The following is a 25,626-nucleotide window of genomic DNA, read 5'->3' on the forward strand; positions in this document are numbered from 1 at the left end:
GCACAGGGAAATATATACAAGATCTTGTGGTAGCTCACAGTGGGAAAAAAAATGTGATAATGAATATATGTATGTTCATGTATAAATGAAAAATTGTGCTGTACACTGGAATTTGATACAACATTGTAAAATGACTGTAACTCAATAAAATAATGTTAAAAAAATAATTCGAGGCATGGAATAACCTGGAATAATTTTCAGAAGAACCTGCTGGTAAGAATATAACATGCTGAAGTACTAAGAGTGGCTTTGGAGTCATCTGCTCTAAATAAAGTCAAGTGTTTTTGTTTTAAATTTATTTCTGATCGGAATCATATCTTTAGACCAATAAACCCAAATGAAAGCAATGTTCTAGTCTCAACCCATGTATTTCTGGTAGAAAGACACTTTGGAAGGGTACTCATGTTAACTACTGGCAGGTTAGCATTTTATTGAGACTATTAACATCTTTAACAATGAAACAACACACAATTGCAAATAGGGAAAATGGCAGCTTCCTCAGGAATTTCTGAGAGGCAACTCAAGAGCAAAAACTCATGCAGTTATCTTTTGTATCTAGCACAGAAAAATGTATCATACTCATATGGTTTATAAATAACTGCCAGTTTGTCTACTCAACAATCTTCCGTAATAGTGAATTTTGATAGGTATTGACAAGAATTCCCTTTCAATCCAGAAAACATCCTAGCTTCATTTTATAAGCAGACACCAGAGCTTGGCTGCGATAGTAGGAAAGGGAGAGAGGAGAGTACAAATGAGCCTGAAAACTCATGATTCAACTTCATTCTGAGTGAGCTCTTTGATTCTGTTCATGCAATGATCAACAGCATTAATAAGTAAAGGGATCCAACTATCTTCTGGCTGTGGGGTCACATGACTTGCTCTGAGAATGCAATGGGAAAAAGAGAAGTTACATTTAATATACTGTCAAGGGAAAACCTATCCTCAACAGGGAGCACAGGGACTATATTAAGAAAAGACAAGTTTCTTTGCAGTAACTCAGCTGCTCCACAAGTAAAGTTGAAAGAAAGTACTACACCCACCTTCTACTCCTCGAAATAGGGGTTTGGGAGTTGAGAATGGCTGGATAGGTTTATTCTAAATAAGCTACTTGGGAAGAAGTCTTCATACTCACCTTGTAATTTCAAGTGCTTTCTTTAAAACGGATACAAGTTTTGTAGACTAGAAAAAAAGCAGAAGTTACTCAGCCTGAGACCTATCATAAAAAAGAATGAGAGCTAAAATATTTTAATACTCAAGTAACAAAAAGTCAAAACAAAACAAAAAAACCTTGGAGGAAATAATCAAAAACAAAAAATGATGATTAGATTATGGTGGGGGGGATCATGGATTCTTTTCTTTTTTAGCAAAATCTTATTAAATAAGCCCCAAAGGCTACTATTCTACTCCAAGGTATTTGCACATTGTGAAGATACATTTGGTTAACTTCCTATCTAATTTATCAAATACTATTAGGATTGATACAGTTGATGGTAAAATGTAAGCCACTGGCAGTTTTATTTCTTCTTCCAATAAAATAAAGAGAAAGGAACGTAAAGTTTATAAAAGTAAGAGAATAGAACTCTAGCACAGGACCCAGGACTTGAAAGAACACATTAAAATCAGATTTTTATAAAAAGTTTGACCCTTTGTGGTTAAATCACACAAAGTGTTGATATTAGAACAGACTATGTTTCTGAAACACATATTTTGGCCTATACTAGAACTTAGAAACTTGTGACTTCAGGTTGAAAGAATCCTAAAGCACTGTGGTAATTAAGACTTTCTTTTCAAAGCAGCAGATTTTAAGGTCTTTGGATTTTTCTAAGTGACTACCCAAGTGGTTATGCAAGAGAGTACTGCCAGAGCTTATGGCTATTATAATTCAAATTCAGCAAATAATTATTAAGCGCAAACACACGTAAGAATTGTGACATTACTGTTGTACTTCCATCTGAGTGTAACAAATAAACATATTCCCTAAAGCTTAAAGGAAATGCTAATGATTACTGAAATTCTGTCAATTAGGCCTGTAGCTAGTCCCTCAAAGCTGGTACTTACATTGATTCGCACAGTCAGGTGGCACACTGGTGGGTATATGCTCAGAGCCAAATCATCCACACTAAGGGCAGAAAGCAAAAATAACCCTTAACAGAAAAAGGAACAAAGCTCAGCTAGGTGGTTTCCACTATACAACTAAGGATGCAACTAGTGAGAAAATGACTCCCAGAAACCCCTACTGGTTCCTCAAATTGGGAAACCAATAACTAGCCAATTCAACTAATATTTACTGAATATACACATAACCTGTTTCTCTAGGAAGCTGGGGGAAAAACTCCCTTGGCTGGTAGGATGGGACATGACTAATGCAGTGAGGACTGGAAACCATCATTTTAATATGTGATATAGGCAGGGTTCATCCCTAATGCTAATAAAATGGGCACCACTTTAACCAAGTGATCAATTTAATACCACCAATAACGAGACAAAATAACACATGTGCCTCCCCAATATGATGCAATGAGAAGCACAAAACACTCAACTATGTGACATTCTTGCCAAAAAATGTTTAACCTGAATAGAATCTATAATCATAAGTAAACAATCTCATGAATCCAGTTTGCTGGATATTCTAAAAGGCAGATGTGGATTCCTTAAAAACATCAATGTCAAATAGGCTAAAAAGGACAGGGACTCAGAAGTCCCTGCAAGAGACTAAAGAGAGGGCAACCAAATGCAGTGTCACACCTTGATGGACCCGTGAACTTTTAAAAACTTTTTAAAAGAGATTTTAGAGACAACTGGGGAAATATGAATATTAGGTAATATTATTACATTCAGTGTTAAATTCTCAAGTGTAGTATCAAGAATAAGAGTAAGAATGTCTATTCTTAGTAAATATGTGCTGAAATATTTGGGGGTGAAATGTCACTGATGTCTGCAACTTACTCTCAAATGGTTCAGGGATAAAAATGTCACATCTAATTATAGAGAAATTAACCAATAGACACAAAAATGTGAATGACAGATGATTCTAGAAAAGGATGTATAGTCATTCACTGAAAAACTTTCTTGTAGATTTGAAAATTTTCCAAATAAAAAAGTGGGGGAAACCTTGGGGTGATGACACAAGTTGAGATGAGAATGCTGCTCCTTGGATGTTTCAGGTGGGGAGTACGCTCACCTAGGGCTGATCTCATCAGAGATGTCCACAATGTCATCCAGCTGGGCCACCTGATCCTTCTTCCCATTCTCTGCCACTGAGACCCGGATTCTCTTCAGGCAGGCTTTGGATGCTCTCACCAGTGCAAGGCATGGGATTATGAGCTCTTGATCCTCCTCTGACCAATATAAATCCCGATTGTTTGGACATCCCAATATATCCTCCACACCATCATGGTGGTCAGAGTTGTCCTCCTCAATGTCATTCAAGAGGCCACAGTAAGGGTCACATTCTTCCACAGCCTAAGACACACCATGATATATGTGAATGACAAAAAAAAAGTTGTACTTTCAGCATCAGGTCTGAACTCTCCCCAAACCGCAGCCATTACTTCGCTAATGAATCACTTCATAAATCCTGTTCTGATTCTCCTAGTCCAGCAATAGAACAGAGGGGAGTGGTACCAAATCACATACCAGCATGGGGTGGGAGATTAGAAATGGAGGATGGGACCTATTTGGTCAATGCTCAGGACATTTCTTCTCTTTATAATCAGTTCTCATCTACTAGTCCAATGACCAGCAAAGACAGAGGCCCCCTCACCTGCTCCATTTCCTCATGTGCATCCTTTACAAAATTCACACTCCTCGTCAGCACTGAAAGGGCTGCAGCTTTGTTATCTATGAGTGAAGAATCGGAAGCACAACAATTAGAGAAGAAACCAAACCATTCTCTTAGGCCTGCAAAAAGCAACAGTGTTCCCATTTGAAGGGAGTGCCAAAGACAGTCAACAAGGGCAGTGGTTTAAAGTAAAATTCTTTTCACATACATGCTCTGGGGCTAAAAAGCTTTCCGTCATTCACTACAAGAAGAGATACAGTGGTGACATGATGTTTTTCATCATGGTCCTCTTGGATGACCATTGTTTTTGGCCTGGCTGGCTCTACCTCATAACTGCTTCAGTGTCCCCCAATGCTGCTGCTCCTGAGGCAGGAGCAGAAGAGCAAACCACATTGGTTCAACAAGACACAGAGCCACAGCCAGAGGGTGTTTGCATTTAGAAGTATGAGAACTAAAAAGACTGGTAAAAAGTATTAATGCCTATCTTTTGATGTTGGTGATAACCTCTATCTATTCCACTAAGCTCTTTATGTAAGTTAAGACAGATATAAACTACAAAACTGGAAGCTAGATATGAGAGGTCTGTCTCCTTTGGCCAGCAGAGTCAATGCCCACTTCCCACTCTCACCCACCTCTTGGGATCCGAGGCACCTGCTGGCATGAGTCCCAGACACTGTTGTAGGAAATAAGGTTCTCGGAGCTGGGGAAAGGAATCAGTAAGGATGTATCAATAATCTAGATTCCTGTCTCCTAAAAAGATCCTTCCTGTTGGTCATTATTTTTAGTGATCAGTAGCTTTGCTATAAAAATGAGGGGTTTTTTTTTCCCTCCCTGAGGCAAGGACCCCATCAACTGATAACCCCAAATGTGGTGTCACTACCTCTGAGCTGGAGTGACGTAAAGCACTTCCACAAGCTGAGCCATGCCATCCACGATGTCCAGAGTGGCACCCCGTACCAGCTTTCTCAGGGTGGTTCCTGTAGCCAAGCCCAAAGACTAAGCAGCCTGGTCTCCTTTCCAGAAGTCACCATCTGCTTTCCTGAGCATCTAAGCCCTACAGAATTCAACATAATGTGCACCCACATGCTTCAACTGGAGAGTCAACACAAAACTCAGGTCTTATTTATATCCCCACCCCATTTTCTCAATCCTCCCACCATTCCTTAGTGGTTTTCTCCAAAAGAGATACAGAACAAAATCCTTCCATGACAGCATGTATTCCTTCATTAAAAACAGCAGTCCCTTGACAACTGTGGATAAAACACTTCAAGTTTAAAACATCTGAGTAGCCCTGCAGACCCATGAGACATGTGCTCATTTATAACCATGGCATGATTATAATCAAGGCAGGAATCTACAGGCAGGGCTGGAGGCCACTTAACCTATAAGGGAGCTCAGGAACATGCGTGGTGTAGAAAGGGTGGAGGAGCCTGAGGACGAGGCTAATATCCAGCAGGCATCTGTGCAGTTATAATGGGTTAAAGAGGGAGGAGCCAGTGAGAATTAAAAACCTTAGAGTCAGGCAAGGGCAGGGAGAGGGGAACAGAGCACCCGTACCTTAGCACAAAGGCTTACTTATGGAGGTCACTTATGTTATAAAACTATCTTTAATTGCATTTTCTGGGAGAAAGTTACATTATATGCTCAAATTGAGGAAAAGGTACAACTCTCAGGACATAAGCTGTCATATTAGCAAACATCTATCCTATAAACTAAATGCTTAACGTCTACAGAGTGGCTTACCCTGATCCTTGGGAAGTGAATAGTACACAGCAATCATTGCCTTGATGGAATCATGGACTTGTTCACAGAACCTCTGGGTTTCCTATGAGGGGATAAACCAATTTCAGAATGAGAAAAAGAAATGGACTAGATCAATGCGGTCAACCCATCTACTGGGTAGAGAGCAGACATCTGTAGGGCATCACCAAACATTTTCTGAAGTCCTGCTTTAAGTTAGGCCTTGTGCTATTCTCATCACATACCAGAGAGGAGTTAGCTGCACACCAGACACTGAGCTGACAACTCAATAAGACATAAAGAAACAGCAGGAAAAACTTACTCCTGATACTCTATATTCCAAGATATTTGTGATCTGCTTTGTTTTTTGAGGTGTTCACCATTTCAGACCAGGAGTTGGCAAACGATGGCCCATAGGCCCAAATCAGGTCCTCTGTCAGTTTTTACAAATAAAGTGTTACGGGGACACAGCCACACTCTTTCATTTACATATTATCTACAGCAGTGTTCTCACCATAAAGGCAGAGTTGAATAGTTGGCCTGCAAAGCCTAAAATGTTTACTATCTGGCTCTTTACAGAAAAAGTTTGCCAACCCTATCTTAGACTATTAACCAGGTGTCTGTCTCCTTAACAGAATCACAATATACCTAAAAGTAATTAGCATGGACTCTACAATGCTCAACATTTGACTATTTTCCTTCTAAGCAGCTTTCTCTTGTCCTCCTTGTCCTCATTTCCCTGCTAAATTTTAAGCCAGTGATTGGTCCACAGATTCATGCCAGTCCATAAATGATTTGTTAAGAGTCTGGAATGATTAAGCATAATGACTGAGTGTATCTAGAAACTTTTATGGCAATTTGACATTGCTTCAACATCTAAACACATAACTTCATAAAAATGCCAGTCCATATGGACTGGAATTAAAAGAACAAAACAAAACCATTCTTCAGTAGGAATAACGTGCTAAGAGCCTAAGAAAGCAATTGTGATTCCAATATATATAATCCAAACAAAATCAAATTCTAATTTTTCTTCTGTGAGTAAAAATCCCACTGTCCTGAGCATGCACAGAAAAATAATTCTATTCTGTTGCCTCATAGTACCTTAATAGCTGTGAATTTCAGTAGCAAGTCCTAAGTGTATGTAAAGAAAGGAGTCAACAGATAAGAAAAATAAGGTAATATTACTATTCCCTTTTAAATAGATTGACTTTCTTCCACAAAGCTTTTGAAGCACTCATACAATTCTCTTATTTCCCCATCACAGATCTCTGAGGTATGTAAGGGGAGAGAGTTTATCACTGAATATGCAGCAAAAGAATATTTTTTCATTTCAAAATATCTGGATATATAGATTGAGAAAGAGAATGAAAGTACTGACTACAAAAATAAGGCAATGAATATGCCATTTAAAAAATAACTTTATCCCCAAATTAAGTATACCTAGCTCTAGAAAAATTGGGCACAGAGCATACCTGTTACAGCCAACATATTTACTTTCAGAGGTTTTATAACAAAGCATAAATTCTTTGTTCCAGAAATTCCACTTCTGGGAATTTTTACCGATATAAACATATACCCAAAGATTCCATTAGGCAATTTACCACAGCATTGTTTATAATAGTTACAAGATGGAAACAGCTTAAATGTCCACACAGTATTGGTTAAATAAATTACAGTTATATCCACTCTATTGAATACTATGTAGCCATTACAAAGAACTGAGAAACCTTATATGTGATCCTAAAAATCAATTTGCAAGCTATGTTGTAAATTTTTTTTAAAAAGGAAGGTCCAGAAAGGTGTTTATGGTGTCCTATCATTTGTGTAAAAAGAAGGAGTATACACGTAAGTGTGTATATGCATTGCATATATACGGAATAATACCAAAGAAACTAGGGAGGGGAGATATAAGCCTTTTAGCACATTTAATGTTGATGTCTTTTGAGTTTTATACTGTATACATTATTACTAAATAAATATAAAAAATAATTCAACATAAAAAGGGTATTATGTACTATAACAAAGAAGGTGTAGCTTAGACATCACATGGAACCTAGTTTAAATCCTAGCTCCATTACTTATCTACCTTAACCTGAGCCTCTGAGCCTGCTTGCTCATCTGCCAGATGGGGATCGTGTACGTGAAAACATCCAGCAAACAGAAAGTGCTTAAAAATTTTTTTATCAGAAAGTAAGTAACCAGGATGAACTTCAGAATGAATCAATATTTAGAAGCGCTGCCTACCCCATGCCAAGTACTGCATTTGGCAATTTGGTCTTCAGAACAATCCTGTGATGTGAGAACTGCGACTTTACCTGACAGATAAAGAAACTAAATCCCCTGCTTTGAGTGTAAAACGTAGGGAGAAAATGAGAGGATTCCTAAGGAATAAGGAGGCATCACAAGCATTCCAGGAAAGTGAAGCCCACCTGTGGAGACGGCAGTGGAAGTCGAGAGAAGACGACGGTCAGAGTCGTGGCTTCCCTTGACACCGTTACAGCTGCCTTATCTGGGGGTGACAGAGTAGGAGGCCGGAGCCAATATGTTAGTGCCAAAAGGATAAGGCTGCAGCTGCTGCACAGACTTTGAAGATAATGCCTTCTCTCTCCACCCTCGCCGGCTGAGACGTCTCAAAAACACCTCCAGAAATCAAGAATGGGTAAGGTGAGGTACCCCCACAGAGAGGACGAGGCGGGGGGAAGGGAGCGCAAGGAAGGAAAGAGGAAGGGACGCTGCAAGAGATGAGAGATGGCAGTCTCCAACAGGAGAGGCACTCACTGAGTCTTCTCCAAAAGGTCTCCAGATTAAACTCCTTGGTGGTTTCTCGGGCTTCGCCGACTAGTGGGTGCGGCGTGTGGGCCGGGCGGCGGCAGAAGAAAGAGCAGTCAGCGAAGCTACCCCCGGCCCCCACCTCCTCCTCCCGGGTCCCCACCTCCCCCGCCGCCGCCACGGCCAGGCCCCTTCCTACCCAGGCCCACCCCTGCCGTCTGCCGCCGCACCGCGTCATCTCACCCCGCACTCCCGGAATGAGCAACCGCAGCTCCACCGCTAGGTGCCGGAGCTGCTCCAAAGGCGGAGCCGAGGTGGGGACTGCGGCTGCAGGGGCAGCTGGGCTCGCCATCTCAGTAGATCGCCAGGGCCCCGCAGGACCCGCCAGAGCAGCTCCACTTCCGGCCGTCATGGACGCAGGTCCGCTTCCGGCAACAACCAGGCCCCGCCCCCGAGGCCCCGCCCCCTGGGCCCTGGCCACATAAGCAACGCCCAGAGAGAGGTACTACTTTTTATTCACCGTTCTTTTATTTGATCAGTTGAAGACAACCCCGACCGAGGAAGCAGAGAGCCCATAAACCTGTGGGAAAAGAGGACCGGGAACCAATCAAGGGTAGTCAGGGTCCCGCCCAAGTTTGCACTGGTTCCCTGCCCTTTAAGTGGAGCCCTTGATGGCTGCTGGGCTCGAGACACTGTGCTAGGTACTTTACATGAGGTAACGTAAAAAACGCACTGGGCTTCAGATACTCCCATACACACCTGCCCCTGCCTTCTGGATCCTCTAGATTAGGGCCTTCTCTTCACAAAAGTAAATCAACCCTTTCCTTCTTGTAGAAGGAAGGACTCATGCATAATTTAGAGACTTTTCTGCAGTCCATTCTGCAGGATCAGTAGTGGGTAATCCCCCCAACTCGCAGGCGTCCAAGGTACAGCAGCTCTCTACAGCTTGTCCACCCGTACTGGCCTTCTGCCTGCTGTTGGGGCTGAAACCTCGGCTACAGAGGTCCATGATGAGATGTGGCCCTTCAGGAGCTCAGGTGGCTTTTTAACTGCACTATGAAGGCTCCAAGCTCCGTGGAGTTCAGTGTCCACACACAACGAACAAGAACAGGTGTCACCAGTGTCAACCAGGTCCGCAAAGGGGAGAATAATAAAGCGAGAGTGCCGTATGTCATATGAAGAAAGTAGCAGGAATAAATCTGCCAGATGTAGAGCAGTAACATAAGTAGGTGAACAGGGATAATTTTCAAGTATTTTCCGTGACGGAGATGAGACCTGAAGTTGTGACCGAAGCACCTCTGCAGCAAGCTCCAACACAGGTAAATCATCAAGGGGATGTTAAAAAACACCAGCTGGAAAAAGCAGAACAGAACCATTAGCTTATCAGCAAGCCTTGGAGGAGTCAGATCTCATTAACACATTACTGGTGGCTCCTAAAAATATGTTGCTTTCTCTCTCAGGGGTTAACAATCTGTTTCTTTATGCTTCAATTACCCTTGCTTGTAACACAATTGTTGACTTGTAGTCAGTTGTTGGTTTGCCTGTATCCTTTTGTTCATCTTAAAGGCAAGTATCATTTCATTTATGTCGAAGCCCTCAAATAATGTTTAAGGTAGAAATGAATTGAACATATATGTGTATATATACACACACAGTACTTTTTTTGGCAGAGTGAGGGAGGACTTGGGTGTCAATAATTTTTCCTCTCTCTGCACTTTTATTTGAAGTAGCATGATGAATACTGGAATACAAAATAGAAGATTTAAGTTATAATCCAAGTTTAGCTACCAAATGAGTCATTCATTCACCAAATAATTATTGACCACCTATTATGTGGCAGGCACTGTGCAAGGCTCTAGGCAAGGGACACACGGGTGAACAAGTCAGAAAAGAAGCATCATAGAGCTTACATACCAACAGGGAGAAGAGAAACAAGGGGAATAAAAGGGGGAAGATAATCACATATTGTGATACACTCAATGGAGAAAATAACTGGGTCACAGGAGGGTAACTGGGAGGTGGGCTCTCTGAGGCCTGGAGGACAGAAATGAGCCAGTGGAAGGAAGTGCATCAGAAACAAATGAACAGCCCAGAGGTAGGAGAGGACTTGGCCTATTTAAGGCCAATGGGCCTAGAACATGATAAGTCAGGTGGAAACTGGGGCAGTCAACAGGACCCAGACCATGTCACTGATCTGCTTAAAGGGTTTTAAGCTGAGAAGTGAGTGAGCTAATTAAGATTTTTAAAGGACCAGAGTAGCATACTGACAATAGGGAGGCAAGAGCAGCAGTGGGAAAGCAGTTAGGGGGTTACTGTAGTAGCCCAGGCAAGAAGTAATTATGACCTAGACAAGGGTGGTGGTAACAGTAATAGTGGAAGTGGTGGACTCAAGACATGTAATGGAGACAGATCAAACAAGGTAGTACTTGCTGATGAACTGAAGTGTGAGAGAAGGTGAAGAATTAAAGATACAGCCTGGAGAAGATACATCCTGGATGACTGACTGAAATTGGAAAGAACTGGGGGAGGAACAGGTTTGGGGATAGAAATTAAAGGTCCTGTTAGAGATATAACATCAAGTTGAGATTCCTGTTAGATATCTAAGGAAGATGTAAAATGGCAGTTGGATATATAGGCACCTGAGGTGCGGAGAAGAGGTCTAGGTCAGAGATAGAGCAGATTTAGAAGCCATGGGCCTACATGATACATAAAATCCATGGTAAGTGTACTATTTATTAAAATACAAATATAAGCCCACCTTTTGGTAACAAACAAAAGCAAAACTCTCTTTCACCTTTTATAAATCTGCCTGCCAAAAATGTATTTTAGATGTTTACAAGAGAGTAGTGGAAGAAGGAGCTTAGGAAGCACTCTAAAAGCAAACAAAACATCAGATATTAAAGATTGCCCTGCCAATAAATTAGGAAACATGATCTATAGTGTTTAATTTGAGATTCTGGATTTAATTCATAACTGTTATGCAATTAGTCCAACAAGGTCAAGGTGTTCTTAAACTGCATTTCTGACTTCTTACCTGGAGAATTCCAACTATAAATGTTAAGCTGCCTTGTAGGAAATGTCCATCAACAAAAATCCCAAAGGAAAAGCAGCAACCCAATTTGCCTTTAGTGATTTCACCAACAAACCATGGTCCTGAAAGAGGCAATGAACAGGAAAGGAGATTAAATAACTATGACTCTGATTACATACATCATGAGATGCATTTATATAAGAATAATGAGGAAATATGAGATTAGTCATCTATAAGTATTTTTGCATAGCTTTTCTTCTTATCTCTGTTGCCCTCAATATCCTAGCTAATCAATTATTTGCTCCTTTACTCCATATTTCTCTAGATTATAAAACTGCCTGAGTACGTGCTATACCTACAAAAGATTCCAGAAACAGACTGGAGTACAGTCACAAAATTTAGAAGAATCTGTTGCAATAGTAACCTCAATATAATGCATTAACATTTCCTTTAAGAAGCAAAGAGGTATTTCATAGATACGACAGTTAATTTTTCCAGATAACTGAGATTTACTCTTTTAAGCAATAAGATTTCAACCACTTTAATCATTCTAAAATGCACTTCTTCTCTTTCTTATTACTATTAATGAATTTTAACCATTTCTTGCTGACCCATAGTCATTATTTCATACATCAACTACATACTCGCACTCAGGGTTGACATGTACAGATGTTTGACTTGCTTCTTTCATTTTTCATCTGCAATGCCAGAATGACTTTTCTCTACTCCTTACTGTTATTGACTGCCCTATTCTCAGTGTGCAGGCTTCTGCAACTAGTATATTGTCAAGAGTGATTAACGAACAGTTAGACTTCTTTTCTCAAAATGCAATACCATCTTTTGCTGGTAAGGGTAGAGTTCAGCTTTAAAAAGTCATAGGTAATTTTCTCATATTTATATAACATGTACTCCATTAGATACATATTAGTTTAAAAAAGTGTTTTCCCTTCAAGTCTCAACCTTTAAAAATGGAGCAACTTCTCCCCTTCCAATGTTTTCTTTTACAGCCAGGAACCAAATAACTTGCTTTGCCTCCTGGTAGAAGACAAGCGTCTACAAGAGCTTCAACCTGTCTTCTAACAAGGAAACTGATCTCCAAGGAGAATCTCCTCCAAGGAGAAGCTTGTTACACAGAATTGTAAAGGGTCATACTTCTTCTTGAACTACTTTCTGTTCTCTGATGGGAGTTACTAATGAAAAAAAGAAAAGTCCAAAGGTGGAATAAAAGTACAAAACATAGACTAAGCAACAAATAGGAGATTGTAAAAGACAATCTGCTCCTGTGCCACTTTTAGTCACTAAGGAGCATTAATAAAAGGCTTTAAAAAGAGACTCACAGGGCTTTCTGCTTCCGTAAGTAACTAAGTGACTTTGTCAGTAGTGGGTATGGTAATTAACATGACAGGAGAGCTCAGATATGCCTGAACTCACTGCTCATCTCAGTTTCTCTCTTTTTTGAGCTGAGATTTTCGAAATCACATGTTAGTAAATAATCACCCAACTACATACTAGGCATTGTGCTTAGCATTAGGCATAGAGGTGAACAAGACAAGACATCCATGGATATTCTAATGAGGGGAGAGATGATAGAAGATAATCATAAATTCTGATAAAGTAATGAAGAAAATAAAAAGGGTAAAGTTTCGAGGTGGTCAAAGAAGACTACTGTGAGGAGATGGGATTTAAACTGAACCTCTATTAAGTTTCTATACAAATACTAATTCTGTCATGGTCTTCTTAGCACACTTAAGTTAACTTGGTGTCAACTAAATGTCCTTTAAGTTAGGAAAAAACTTTATTTCCCAACACCACATCCCAGGAAATGAAGGAGCCATGTGCTGGTCGTTATGCTCTCAAGAACCTAAATGACTCTACTGTCAAAATCCTCAATATGTTCTTTGGCAGAATTCTCCACAATCTCATATTTCCTAGTTGACTTACCCAGCGTTGTATATAGGGTCAGCAACAACACAGAATAGTAGAAGATGTTTATTTTGCTCAAGACACAGAGAGAAAATGAGGTCAAATTTATAAATCCTGGAGGACCTAAAAGGAATAAATTTGAAAAATCCAGTGAACACAGGCCAAGTTCATGCTCTTTATAACATTTTCTAGAAGAATTCCATGGGCTATCTACTATATCTTCAGCAAATCGTTTGTTACATGGTAATTATACAGATGACACCACTTTAAATTCAGAAGTTGCAGGAATCCTGGTAAGGTAATTCAGTTAGAATGGCAGAGGGCAGGAAGTTCAAAGCCATGGTGCAGTTGTGAGACACACACAACATACACACACTCACACACACACACATATATGTGTATATATATATATTTTTTTAAATGAATGAAAATAGAGACACACATGCCAGAGGACCATAGTACCGTTTTATCTTAGTGTAGGTTTGAAATATACTGAGCTCAGAGTGGTCAAGTCTGTTTTCTATGGGATTTAGTATCCAAATATACAAACTTCCAAAAGTTGTATCAGAATATATCAAAGGCATATCAAAGAAATACCAAAATTTAATCTTAAGTATGATATCTAACATTGGGGGGTGGGGAGAGAGAGGTAACTAGGTTGATTTATTTTTGTTTATTTATTTATTTATTTTTTAACGGGAGGTACTGGGGGTTGAACCCAGGATCTCATGCATGCTAAGCATGCACTCTACCACTGAGTATACCCTCTCACCTAAAGTACGAGTAGCTGTCCAAATATTCCTTTCCCATCTGTGATATAGCTCTTAACTCACAGCTATCCTCTTAACTCCAACTGAACGGGATCACCAAAGCTCTCCAAACTGACACCTCTTAAAATGCAGTGCCAGAAAGCCCAGGCTTCACACGGAGAAGCTCCTTTTGGCAGCCACAGTCTAAAGCACCAAAGATCCTCAGCTGCAGCCAGCCATTTCATTCCTGTCTGTGGCTGATCGTACATGGGCCAGCAGAAGACTAGGATGGGAAGCTCAGTGCACACTGAGCCATTCTAGTGGTAATGCTATTTAAAGGACAGGCCCCAGTGAAAGACAGCCTGATTAACGTTAAACAGCACGTCCTTCCTAACAGGCCAGCATATTCATTTTACACTCTTAACACTGTTCAGCCTGTTGACTGTTAATTTCAGACAAGGCCTGATAACGGATGGCTGTTCTCATTTTGTGTGCTGCATCCTTGCTACTCATTCCTCCCTCAGCTTCCTTCTCATTCTAGACTGGTAGTTCTCACAAGTATTCATCTATATATCCACCTAGAATAATTCTTATTTATTATAAACAAATCATTCCATAGCCTTAGAGGCAGTTATGCTTTAAGCTTTAAGCAATGATTCTCTTCTCTGGCTGCACAGTAGAGTAACTGGGGGGGCACTTTAAAAAAACATTCATGCCCAGGTCTTACCCTCCAGAGAGTCTGGTTTAATTGGCCTGAGGAGGAGGGGAACTGAGGCAGCAACCCGGGTGATTCTAAGCAGCCAGGATTGAGAAACATTGCTTCAGAAAAAGGCTTCTCAGCCTTAACTGTGTATTGGAATTGTCTGGGGAGCTTTAAAAAATACTGATGCTTAGGTCCTAATCCTGGAGATTCTGTGTAGACGCTGAGTGTGCTGTGCAGACACTAAGATTTTAAAAGCTCCCCAGGAGATTCTAATGTGTAGTCAAAGTTAAGAAATGCTATTTAAAGAAAAGAATGGACCTGAGGGCAGCCTTTTATTAGCTATGAGACATTGGACAACCTACATAACCTCTGCCATCCTTAAGTTGTCTAATTTTTAATATGGGGACAATAATACCTACCTCATAGGACTGTTGTAGGGATTAAGTGAGATAATGTAAGCAAAGATATGTTGTAAATTTTAAATAACTATAGAAACATACTGGTATTCCCACCTAAGGAGGCTGGGGCCCTCCCACAAATATGTATTTATTTACATTATGTGCAGGAAAATAGACATGTGCAATAATGCTTCTTGAAGTTTTTCTTAGAATTTTACAAATATATACAAGCAGGAAAACATTCAGTAGGATATGTATACTACCTATTCAGTTAACCATTTTACTATTTAATCATCATTACAGTGCTCCCCTCCCCCACAATCAGTTCCTGACCCCAGAGATTTCATCCAAGCCAGCAAGGGATAAGGAAGATTTATTTCAACAAATATTTATTGTCTTTTATGCACAAACTTAGTGCTGGGTGCTGTGGAAAACAGAAAAGAAGCAGAAAACAAGAGCTCCTATACTGAGGAACTTACAGTCTGGTTGAGGAGAAAATGTATCTCTGTTTGAAGTGGTCGTGTAAAACAAGGTGGCTGGCCAGTTAAGTACAGAATGAATCCTCAGGAAGGACTACTGGGATTCAGAGAAGCAAGAGCTCATTAGGATCTGGAACTGGTGGAGAAAACGGTATGGAAGAGTGGGTTGGAGGTGAGCATGATACCTTGAAGGATGCACCTCACAGAGCTCAGGCAAAGACAACTTATACGAATATTTATCACTTCGCCATAGTGAGGACATCATAGGATACACTAAAGTCAAGTCTTCTGAGAACAAAAGGAACCATCGTGACTAACCTTTATGCTCTGGATATGCTCGATACCTGAAAGTGATGAGAATGATGAGCTGGATCAGCACAATCATCACAAAAAGGACCCGGGCCTGCAGGGAAACAGATGTTAATGTGAAATAGATATACCAGTTCAGTTTCAGTTTTTTTAAATGGCCTCACTAACAAAAACGGAAATGACATTATTAGCAGAAATGACTATATAAGAAAAATATAGAGATGGTCATAGAGACTTAAACATCTGATCCACCAAAAAAAAAGATAATTATAAGGTATCTCAGCCTTATTCTTTTAGGATTTGGATACTTGGACCATTGTTGAAACTAAGTAATTTTATACAGTTATATAAAGTAATCAAATTAAAACAGTCCATTTTCATTGTACTAAGATAAATATAATTTGTTTTATGCAAAGTCATCTAAAAGTGAAAAAACCAGTACACAGTACACTGCAGGCTGAGTGAACAGAGATTGCTTTTCCTTCTGCTTTCTCCATCAAGAAGTCATTCTCTTGGAGATTAATTCACAGTAAAGAGACATGTAACCTAGGTTCTTGTTTCTCAAAATATGGTCCCCAGATCATCACTGGAATCACCTTGAGTCTGTCAGGAATCTGAGTCTGTCAGACGGGGCAGAATCTCAGGCCCCGTCTCAGCCCTACTGAACTAGAATGTGCCTCTTACTAACATTCCCAGGTAATTCACAAGTACATCAAAGTTTCCAAAGCCTGATCGAGGTGGCTAATAAAAATTCCAAAAAGAAAAATTAATAAATGACACAAAAAGATTCGTAAAAATGAGATGCAAATGCCCATTAGTCATTTTTAAGAAGCACAATCACACAAGTAATAAAATAAAATTAAAATAATAATGAATTCACATTTTAAGTATGTGGGGATAGATACTAAATCTATCTCTGGAAGGTGAAATTAAAGGGGATTTAAATTTTCTTCCCAACATTGTAATGTGTATCAATACCCAAGATAGGTGATATCTGAAGAAAATAGAGTATAAATTGCCAGAGTTTCTCTGAAAGACAACTTGACAGTGTATATTAAAAACTAAAAAACCGCACAAAATACCCATTTATAATTCAAGAAATATTTATTTGAGGGCTTACTCTGTTAGGCATATCAAAAAGACAAAAATTCCAGTCCTCATGGCGCTTATACTTTAATGAGGGGCGCTAGATCAAAAATGATGAATATAATAAATAATTTTAAAATTGTATAATTATATAATAAATAAAGTATATAGAATAATATGTCCGCTCTTTGATCCAATAATTCATTTCCAGAAATTTCCCACAAAACTAATATATGCAAAAACTTAGTTACAAGTGGTATTTTTATAGTTGAGGGAAAAATGGAAACAAATGTCGAACAGGGAAGTGGTTAAATAAATTAAGGTATATCTATGACAATATAATGCAGACAATAAGCATCATTAATTAAAATAATATAAATTGATGTGAGAAAACAGTCAAATTCCTTAGTGGAGAAAATTACGTGGCAAAAGAGAATGCAAAGTATATTGTTTTATATTAAAAACTCATATAAAAATTTAAATAAGAGAAAAATATAGAGTGTCATAATGACAAATACCATGGTTATAAAGGCTAGTGTGATAAAAGAATGATACGTGGCTGACTGTACTTTATTTCTAAAATTTCCAAGCTTGCTATATTAAGCATGTATTATTTATGTAGGATGAAATATTAGTTTTAGAAAATCCTAATCCAATTTAGGACAGTTCTTATAATTCCCTTTGTTATCCTGGTTTTATGGCATTGGTTAGACTCAGATCCCAAAACAGATATTACTTGTTCATGCTGTTGCTTCTTTTAATTCAAATCAACTTAAAGTCATTGTACTCTTCTAGACAAATAACTAAACTTTCAATTTTATAAGGTTCAGCTCTCTCATCACATGATGATGTTATTTATGACTTTGGACCTACCAAATCTAGTAAAAACACATACAACACTTAGTTGAATTTACTCACCACGATGTAATGGTCAGTAAGGAGAATAAATGAGGCCAGGGGATCAAATCTGAGATGAATATCATCTTGAGCAGAAAATATGTGGTGAACATTCTTACTTCTTCCAGAAGAATCCTACTTATAAGCATAGCAGAGATGCAACTCTACTGCATATTTAAAGATGTATAATGTTCCAAGATTAAGTTTCCAGTAACTTTTGTCAGTTATCTCAGAATAGCTACACTTTTTTTCTTTCACTTTTGATTCTTCCTATAAGCACTTTAAATAAAACTTCTTTTAACCCCTGTAATTCTAGATTTGAACTGGAAATATCAACACAAACTCACAATGCATTTCCTCTTTAAAAAAAAAAAATCTGTGTTTCCCTTTGGTTAGTGAAAAGGCCTAAAAATAGTAACAAATCCAGTAACAATGAGCTAGCTGGGCTAGCACCCAGATGGTATTCTCAGAAGAAACTTCTCACTACAAGGTACCAGTGCTCTTTACTGAAACAGCTGATTCTAGTTCTTGAGTAAGAAATGCACAAGAAGAGCTTGGAAGATCTCCATACTAGAAAGCAAGAAAACTAACAAAGACTACAGTGATTGTATCAAAGGACTTAGTGGCCAACTGGAAGAGGCTCCCACTGGCCAAAGATGGAAGAATTAAGCCTCAAAAAGAATAAATGCAATGGACTGAAGCATACCAAATATTTTTTTTTTAACTCAGAATTCAGAATAATACTGAAAGAAAAGACTCAGTTGGTTACCTTTGGCAGATGCTAGAGAAGCAACTCATTCTGAAAACCTGTTCAGAAAAGGGAGGGTGGGGGAAGAATGATGACTTTATCCTGTGTGACCTCTTAATTGGGTACCAAATAGATGAGGCAAATTTTTTCTTTACAGGACTATTCTAATTAATACTCCTATTCAGGATTGGCAATTTGAAGATCACCCTTTTATAATGGATCTAGGCCAAGATCATCAATAGCTGCTAGAAATTCTTCATTGAAAAGCTGATCGGGTAATTCATAATGAATGGAGGATAAACCGGCATTATGCTGGAGCTGGCTTGACTGGCCCACAGGGTGGCACTGCAAAGTGCCTTCTCTTGTTTTCTCATCTATGAATTGGGACTAAAACTATCCACCACATAGGATTATTACATGGACTTAGTAAAAAATTCTAAATGTCTGGTATCTTCTTTGAAAGAGCTCAGTATATAACTCCTGCCTGCTCAAAATCCTTCTCTGTTTGAGATACATACAAAAAAGATAATGAAAATAATTACATGTGTTTTCTAAAGCATTACTTGGTAATCTTCAAACTAAGACTTAACATTAAAAGATTAAGTAGTTAATAACTGTCATCAAATCATAAAGTTGTAGAAACTGACAGATTTTTTTCTTCTAGAAACTAATCTTTGAGCACAAAAGAGTTTCAGAATGTTGATGAAACTGCTCTATTTTGGTAATGATGATCACTTTCTACTCTGGCAGGTCTAGAGAATTAAATGTTCCCCAAGCTGAATCAGAAAAGGGACTGGCCAAAGTTGGAAGAAACAAAAGAATAATTCCCTGGGGATAAAAAAGAGGGGACTATGACCAGCAGTTGCCCACTCATCTCTGCCCAGTTTTTAGTCTAACAGTAGAATTACTCCTGAGTGCCCATTTTCAGAATATACTAAATCCAGTATATTCCAATTTTTGTATTAACTTAGTTTCATCTTATCAATTGACTTAAAAAAAAAAACCAAATCAGAGTTCAATATGGTTGCAGCCTAATCATTTATATAGCAAGTTGAAAATGACTAACTTACCTGGACAATTACTTCTATGTTATGTGTCTTATTACTGTAGTTTCTTGGGTTCCACTTCAGTATGAAAATAGGACCAGACAAATGACTAGCTTGCCCTAAATGAACTCCATCAATCTTAACTGCGACAGAAGTAATGGAGGATAAGGAAAAGGCCAAGACTCTAAAATGAAGAGTATAAATGCATGGTTTTAGGTATTTGTCATTGGTTTTAGGTATTTGTCATTGTTTTGTAAAGAAGAATGACCATACTGTAACCTGAAAGGATGTAAGTACAATCGGCCCTCTGTTGGTTGATCTGCAGGTTCCAAGCATGTGGAATCTGTGGATTCAACCAAATGTGGGTTGAAAATATGCAGGGAAAAAAAATTCCCAAAAGTTTCAAAAAACAAAACTTGAATTTGCCTTGCGCCAAAACTATTTACATAGTATTTACATTGATATCTAGAGATGATTAAATGTGTACAGGAGGATGTGCATAGGTCATAAGCAAATAATACACCATTTTATATATGGAACTTGAGCATCCGTGGATTTTGTTATTCGCAGGGGGTCCTGGAACCAATCCCCCCAAGGTATCAAGGGACAACTATTAAGGCATATCATTACACTGTATACCTTTTCATATGACTATTCATATGATCTGGTTTCTTTTTAAATGGTGGCTTTGGAGTTGTATAATTCAGCAAGCCTGATTGGTTTATTACTACTTGGAGAAATTAGAAACTATTCTTTTACTTTTCAGAAAGGAAAATCAATTTTCTTTTGACAAATTAAGCTGGAGTACATCCAAAATTCCTTCTGAAGAAACTCCTGAAGTCCTGGTTTTTCTCATAGGAAAAAACACAGGTTAGACATCTCACTTCGTTAATCTGATGTCAAGCCTTCCATCTACTCATTTGGTTCCTGATGTGTGTGCCCAGAAGAAGCAATGTCACAGACACAGCTAAGGCTACCAGGCCATTTCAGAGAATATAACACCTAAATCTGATATCTAAGCTCCTGTCAAGAAACCTGACAGAGAGATTATGTTCCACTTACCTAGTGATCAAAAGAAATAAAACAGCTTGGTACCCTTTTTTTTCCAGATTAATTAATATATCTTTTCTTAAAGTACAATATTCAATAATAATGATTGTTGTGAAATTGGCACTCATATCACTTAGTAACATTATAAATTGGTATCTGTTTTAAAAAGTAATTGGGTACCTTGTGCACTGCTGGTGGGAATGTGAAATGGGGCAGCCACTATGGGAAATAGTATGGCAGTTTCTCAAAAAATTAAACATAGAATTACCACATGACCCAGCAATTCCATTTCTGAATATATACCCAAAAGAACAGAAAGCAGGGATTTGAACAGATTATTAGTACACCCATGTTCATGGCAGTATCATTCACAGTAGCAAAAAGGTAGAATCAAGAGTGTCTATCAACAGATGAATGGATAAACAAAATGCAGTGTATACATGCAATGAAATAATATTCAGCCTTAAAAAGAAAGGAAATTCTGACACATGCTTCATTCTATTTATCTACACTGTCAAATTCATATACCAAATGAATTTTCAATTCCATAAGGCTAATATAGCTTTTGCTTTTTTGAAAGGCTATGTAACAAAACAAATATACATATACACACATTTCTGATATATGATGTAATTTCTTAAAGTAGGATACAAAAGAATATGCATGTTATGATTATAGCAATGTAAAAACATGCATATAGAAAGGCTGGAATAAAAGACACAAAAATAATGATAGGATTACGGGTTTCTGAATTTTTGTAAAATTTCAGCAGCTTAAAAACTGTACATTTTTTAACTGAATGGGAATGATACAGTAGGCAATTTATCTTTATGTAATGGTTAGATTGCTGAGAAAATGAAAGTGGGGCATCTCATAGCTTTCACATGAGAATGCAAACAATCGCTTAATCTCCATCAATATCAAACTGAAAGCAAATTCTGAAAAACTGCTACATACCTGATGTGTGTTGAGTAAAGGAGTCTTTCTACTGGTTCATGTTTAGCAGAACTATAGAGGAGTGACTTAGGATTGGTGATAAGAACCACAGGCCACTCGCCAAAGATCAAATCTGCAAAGCTAAAGAGGTCATGATCAAAAGCAAAGATCCGGTACCTGGAGACCAGAGGACAATAAGGTTATTTAGTTCACTTCATATTGTAAGACAGCCTGAAGGATATAGACAGAACAAATGTAAAAGTATAAAACTATGCTTTCTGAGACCATGAATTTGAATACAGCATACATAATATTGTTTCTCTTTCTTCCCTTGCCCCCATCACTTTATACTTCACATTTGTCACAACTGGGATCTAACTGAAGCAATGAATTTTCACTGTGTCCTAGAACAATGTCTGATACATAGATGTACTCTTTAATTTTTAGATAAATGCTTGTTGAACTAATTCATTTGATTTCTCTACTTTAAGACTATTTTGAACCTAAAACATACATCATAAGCCTCATGATATCTGACATTCTTCATCCCACCAACAATGCTACATAAAATATTAAACACAACTAGAAACCTGCCATTCTGCTTTTAAACCTTTATTTCTATAGTTTCAAAGAAAATAACAAAAGCTAAGTGGTTTTAATTTTCTAAATGCAAAATGAAAGGTGTAACTACTCATTAAAAGGCAATCAAAAGTTTGTATTTTCTAACTTTCAGAACTGAGGAGAGAAATGAACTATGTCAGAAACAATAGTGCTCACCAAATACTCCACGTGCTCCCCTGCATTTCCCAGTCTCCCTGGTATTAGGTTGGGACCATGTGACTAGTTCTGGCCAATGGGCTGTGAACAGAAGTGACATGTATCACACTTCTGGTCCAAAATACTTAAGAGTGGGAGTGAGTTCTCCATTGAATTGAGGTATTAAAATAGTGGCATTATAAGGTGGAGGAAGTCTGAATCCCTGAGTCACCCCATGGAAGAGAGATGCCCCAACTCATACTAATTTACACAAATGAAAAAAATAAACATCTGTTGTGTTAAGCCACTGATATTTCTAGCTAAATAAATCTGTTGCATCCACAACAAAGCCCAGCCTAATATTATTAATATGTTAACTGTTTAAAAAACTCTTCTATTGTACTAATACAATTTAAATGTTTGTAAGAGCAGGTAGAGGTTAGGTCCTTTCAGTAAAACAAACTCCAGATAAAACCCCAGGGTTGGAACACAGGAGAGCAGGTGGGAAGAGAAAGACAGGAAATGGCCCCATGATTAACACCACTTAACCTGTAACTGTAGCATTTCTAAGAAATACAGAAGTTGATCAAAGGTTAGGAAGGTTATCTGGTAAAAGGCAATCCCAGCCTAGCCATAGCCTCACAGTCATGAATAGACAGGTCTTAGTTCAAAATAATTACAGTTGCCAACTAATTGCAGGCTTCAAGCGTAGCTCTTACAGTTTCTAGAAAAGCCTAGTGAAATGAGTAAGTACGTTCCAAGATATGAAGTTACTTTTTAATTAATGGAAGTACAGTTGAACTTTAAACAATGCAGGGGTTAGGGGCACCGACCTAAAATCTGATTATAACTTCCCAGTCAGCCCTCTGGATCCACAGTTCTGGACCCACAGATTTAAATAACCACAGATTCTGTGGTACTGTAGTATGTATTTTGTGAAAAAAATCTGAGTATATGTGGACCCATGCAGTTCAAACCAGGTTGTTCAAAGGTCAACTGTAGTTAAAAATAGAAAGATAACATATTCAGCTCAACAAATATTCACTTAGTACCTAATATCTTCACAGCAGTGGGTTTGAATAAGTTAAACAGCAATTGATAATAAATAATGAGATGATACTTATCTATTTATTTAACTATTATACTTAGTTATTCTCAAAATATGTTTTTTGTTCTCTCTCTCTCTCTCTATATATAACTATACTATATGCCTTTGATAAATAATTTAGGTTTTCTCTTCAAAAGACTTTAACCCTAGAACTACTATATGACCCAGCAATTCCATTCCCGGATATATATCCAAAACAAAGAAAACCACCAATTCAAAATATACATGCATCCCAATGTTCATAGCAGCATTATTTACAATTGCCAAGATATGGAAGCAACCTAAGTTTCCATCAGCAGATGAATGGATAAAGAAGATGTGGTGTATACATACACACACAATGGAACACTACTCAGCCATAAAAAAGGATGAAATTTTGCCATTTGTAACAAGATGGATTGACTTGGAGGGTATTATACCAAGTGAAATAAGTCAGACAGAGAAAGACAAATACTATATAATGTCTCTTATATGTGGATTCTAAGAAATACAACAAAACTAGGGAATATAACAAAAAAGAAACAAACTCACAGGTATAGAGAACTAGTGATTATCAGTGGGGAGAGGGAAGGGAGGAGGGACAATATAAGGGTAGGGGTTTAGAGATACAAATTATTATGTATAAAATAAGCTACAAGGACACAACATATAACACAAGGAATATAGCCAATATTTTACAGTAACTATAAATGGAGTATAACCCTTAAAAATTGTGAATCACTATATTGTACACCTATAAATTATATAATACTGTATATCAACTATACTTCAATAAAAATTTTTTTAAATAATAATTTTAAAAATACTTTAACCTTAATAAAAGCAACTATCATCTATTTGAAGAACTTGTATCACTAACACCTTATCTAGCAATAACTAGAAAGACAGATATAAAATTCAGGGGAAAAGATGACATATTTCTAGTCCTAGTGCTTCTCAAAGTATGATCCATTGAGCAACTGGACATAACTGCTGTAATAAGGTTTCCTTTCTTTCCTTAAATTTTTTTTGGGTGTAGGTAATTAGGTTTATTTACTTAGTTTTTCAGAGGAGGTACTGGGGATTGAACCCAGGACCTCGTCCATGCTAAGCATGTGCTCTAGCGCTTGAGCTATATCCTCTCCCTACAAAGTTTTTGCGTAATGACAGAGACTGCCACATACATATATTACTTTAAAAACACAGATCTAGCATACGTTTTTCCTTAACTGGGGTAACTCATGAGAGCAATGAGAAAATTATTGCTGCTTTATCAAAACTTACATGTCTAAGTTTTATTTTGTGGGGTAGTTCCCTTACCTTCTGTTATCCTTCCAGTCTCCCACTTCAAGTTCCAAAGTGCCCTGGAAGTGACGAGTGTGTAAAACAGGCATCAGTCCACCGAGAGTATGGAGGTGCCCACACAAATAAGCTGTGGCCGACCTACCCAATGAAAAATAAATGAAATAAATGAACAAAGGTAACTTGTGAGGCCAAACTAATAAAAATATCTCTCCAGGAAAGCACGATAGGTAGAGTAACATAGAAGAGTTAGAAATGATTTTGATTTTGAAAGCCTGCCTCACCTCATAATTGACCGAATCCCTGGTGATGGAGAAAGCATAGTGGACGTTGTAAAGTGTCCAAACCAAATACTGTGGTTGCTCCGACTACTTTCCTTGGCCAGTAATAAAAGCTCCTCCATCTGTTTCTGAAATGGGAGAAAAACAGAGGGAGCATTAGTTAGGTCTCAGGCTGAAATCTAATGTCAACAGATTAAATTCCCTTGAAGTTTTATAATAATAAGTATATTATGTCTAGGGCTTAAACCCTATTAATGAGTGACTGGTATGGACCTCTGTAAGCTTCAAAATGTTTTCATATACTTTATAATTCATTTGATCCTAAAAATAACCCTGAGCTAAGTAGGACAGGCATTAGTCCCACTTGATAGATAAGGAAACAAAAATAAAGAATAATGTTTAAATTACATAAATGTCTTTATTTATTTATAAATTTACTTATGGAAATAAAGAACGACTAATCTTTTTAGCCCTGTATATCACATTGCAATAAAGAGAATACTGAAACTAAACTTCTAAAACAAGATGTCCATATGTCCACAGAACACC

At 38.0% G+C, this 25,626-nt stretch overlaps 2 protein-coding genes across 10 annotated transcripts in view; both read right to left on the bottom strand.

Moving 5' to 3' along the window:
* Window positions 1-400: 400 nt before the first annotated feature.
* CCNDBP1 (cyclin D1 binding protein 1) lies at window positions 401-8,723 on the bottom strand. The gene is made up of 11 exons (XM_031453222.2): window positions 8,540-8,723; window positions 8,306-8,365; window positions 7,957-8,036; window positions 5,528-5,609; window positions 4,665-4,761; window positions 4,417-4,484; window positions 3,767-3,843; window positions 3,185-3,465; window positions 2,062-2,122; window positions 1,136-1,182; window positions 401-883 (listed from the first exon to the last, which is right to left on the bottom strand). The coding sequence occupies exons 1-11, from the start codon at window positions 8,706-8,708 to the stop codon at window positions 769-771; spliced, it is 1,137 nt and encodes a 378-aa protein (XP_031309082.1). The 5' UTR covers window positions 8,709-8,723; the 3' UTR covers window positions 401-768.
* A 79-nt stretch (window positions 8,724-8,802) lies between these two features.
* The window catches only part of TMEM62 (transmembrane protein 62), a 46,880-nt gene continuing 30,056 nt past the window's right edge, over window positions 8,803-25,626 (bottom strand). For all 9 annotated transcript variants that reach the window (XM_064485669.1, XM_064485666.1, XM_064485668.1 and 6 more), the window contains 9 exons: window positions 25,081-25,205; window positions 24,815-24,937; window positions 21,673-21,828; window positions 19,690-19,849; window positions 17,893-18,006; window positions 15,898-15,982; window positions 13,269-13,373; window positions 11,331-11,449; window positions 8,803-9,648 (listed from right to left, as the gene is read on the bottom strand). In XM_064485669.1, the coding sequence (XP_064341739.1) occupies window positions 9,322-9,648; window positions 11,331-11,449; window positions 13,269-13,373; window positions 15,898-15,982; window positions 17,893-18,006; window positions 19,690-19,849; window positions 21,673-21,828; window positions 24,815-24,937; window positions 25,081-25,205 (1,314 nt within the window). In that variant the 3' untranslated portion in view covers window positions 8,803-9,321. The remainder of the gene's footprint in view (window positions 9,649-11,330; window positions 11,450-13,268; window positions 13,374-15,897; window positions 15,983-17,892; window positions 18,007-19,689; window positions 19,850-21,672; window positions 21,829-24,814; window positions 24,938-25,080; window positions 25,206-25,626) is intronic.

Source organism: Camelus dromedarius, chromosome 5, assembly GCF_036321535.1.
Source record: "Camelus dromedarius isolate mCamDro1 chromosome 5, mCamDro1.pat, whole genome shotgun sequence".
Lineage (NCBI taxonomy): Eukaryota > Metazoa > Chordata > Mammalia > Artiodactyla > Camelidae > Camelus > Camelus dromedarius.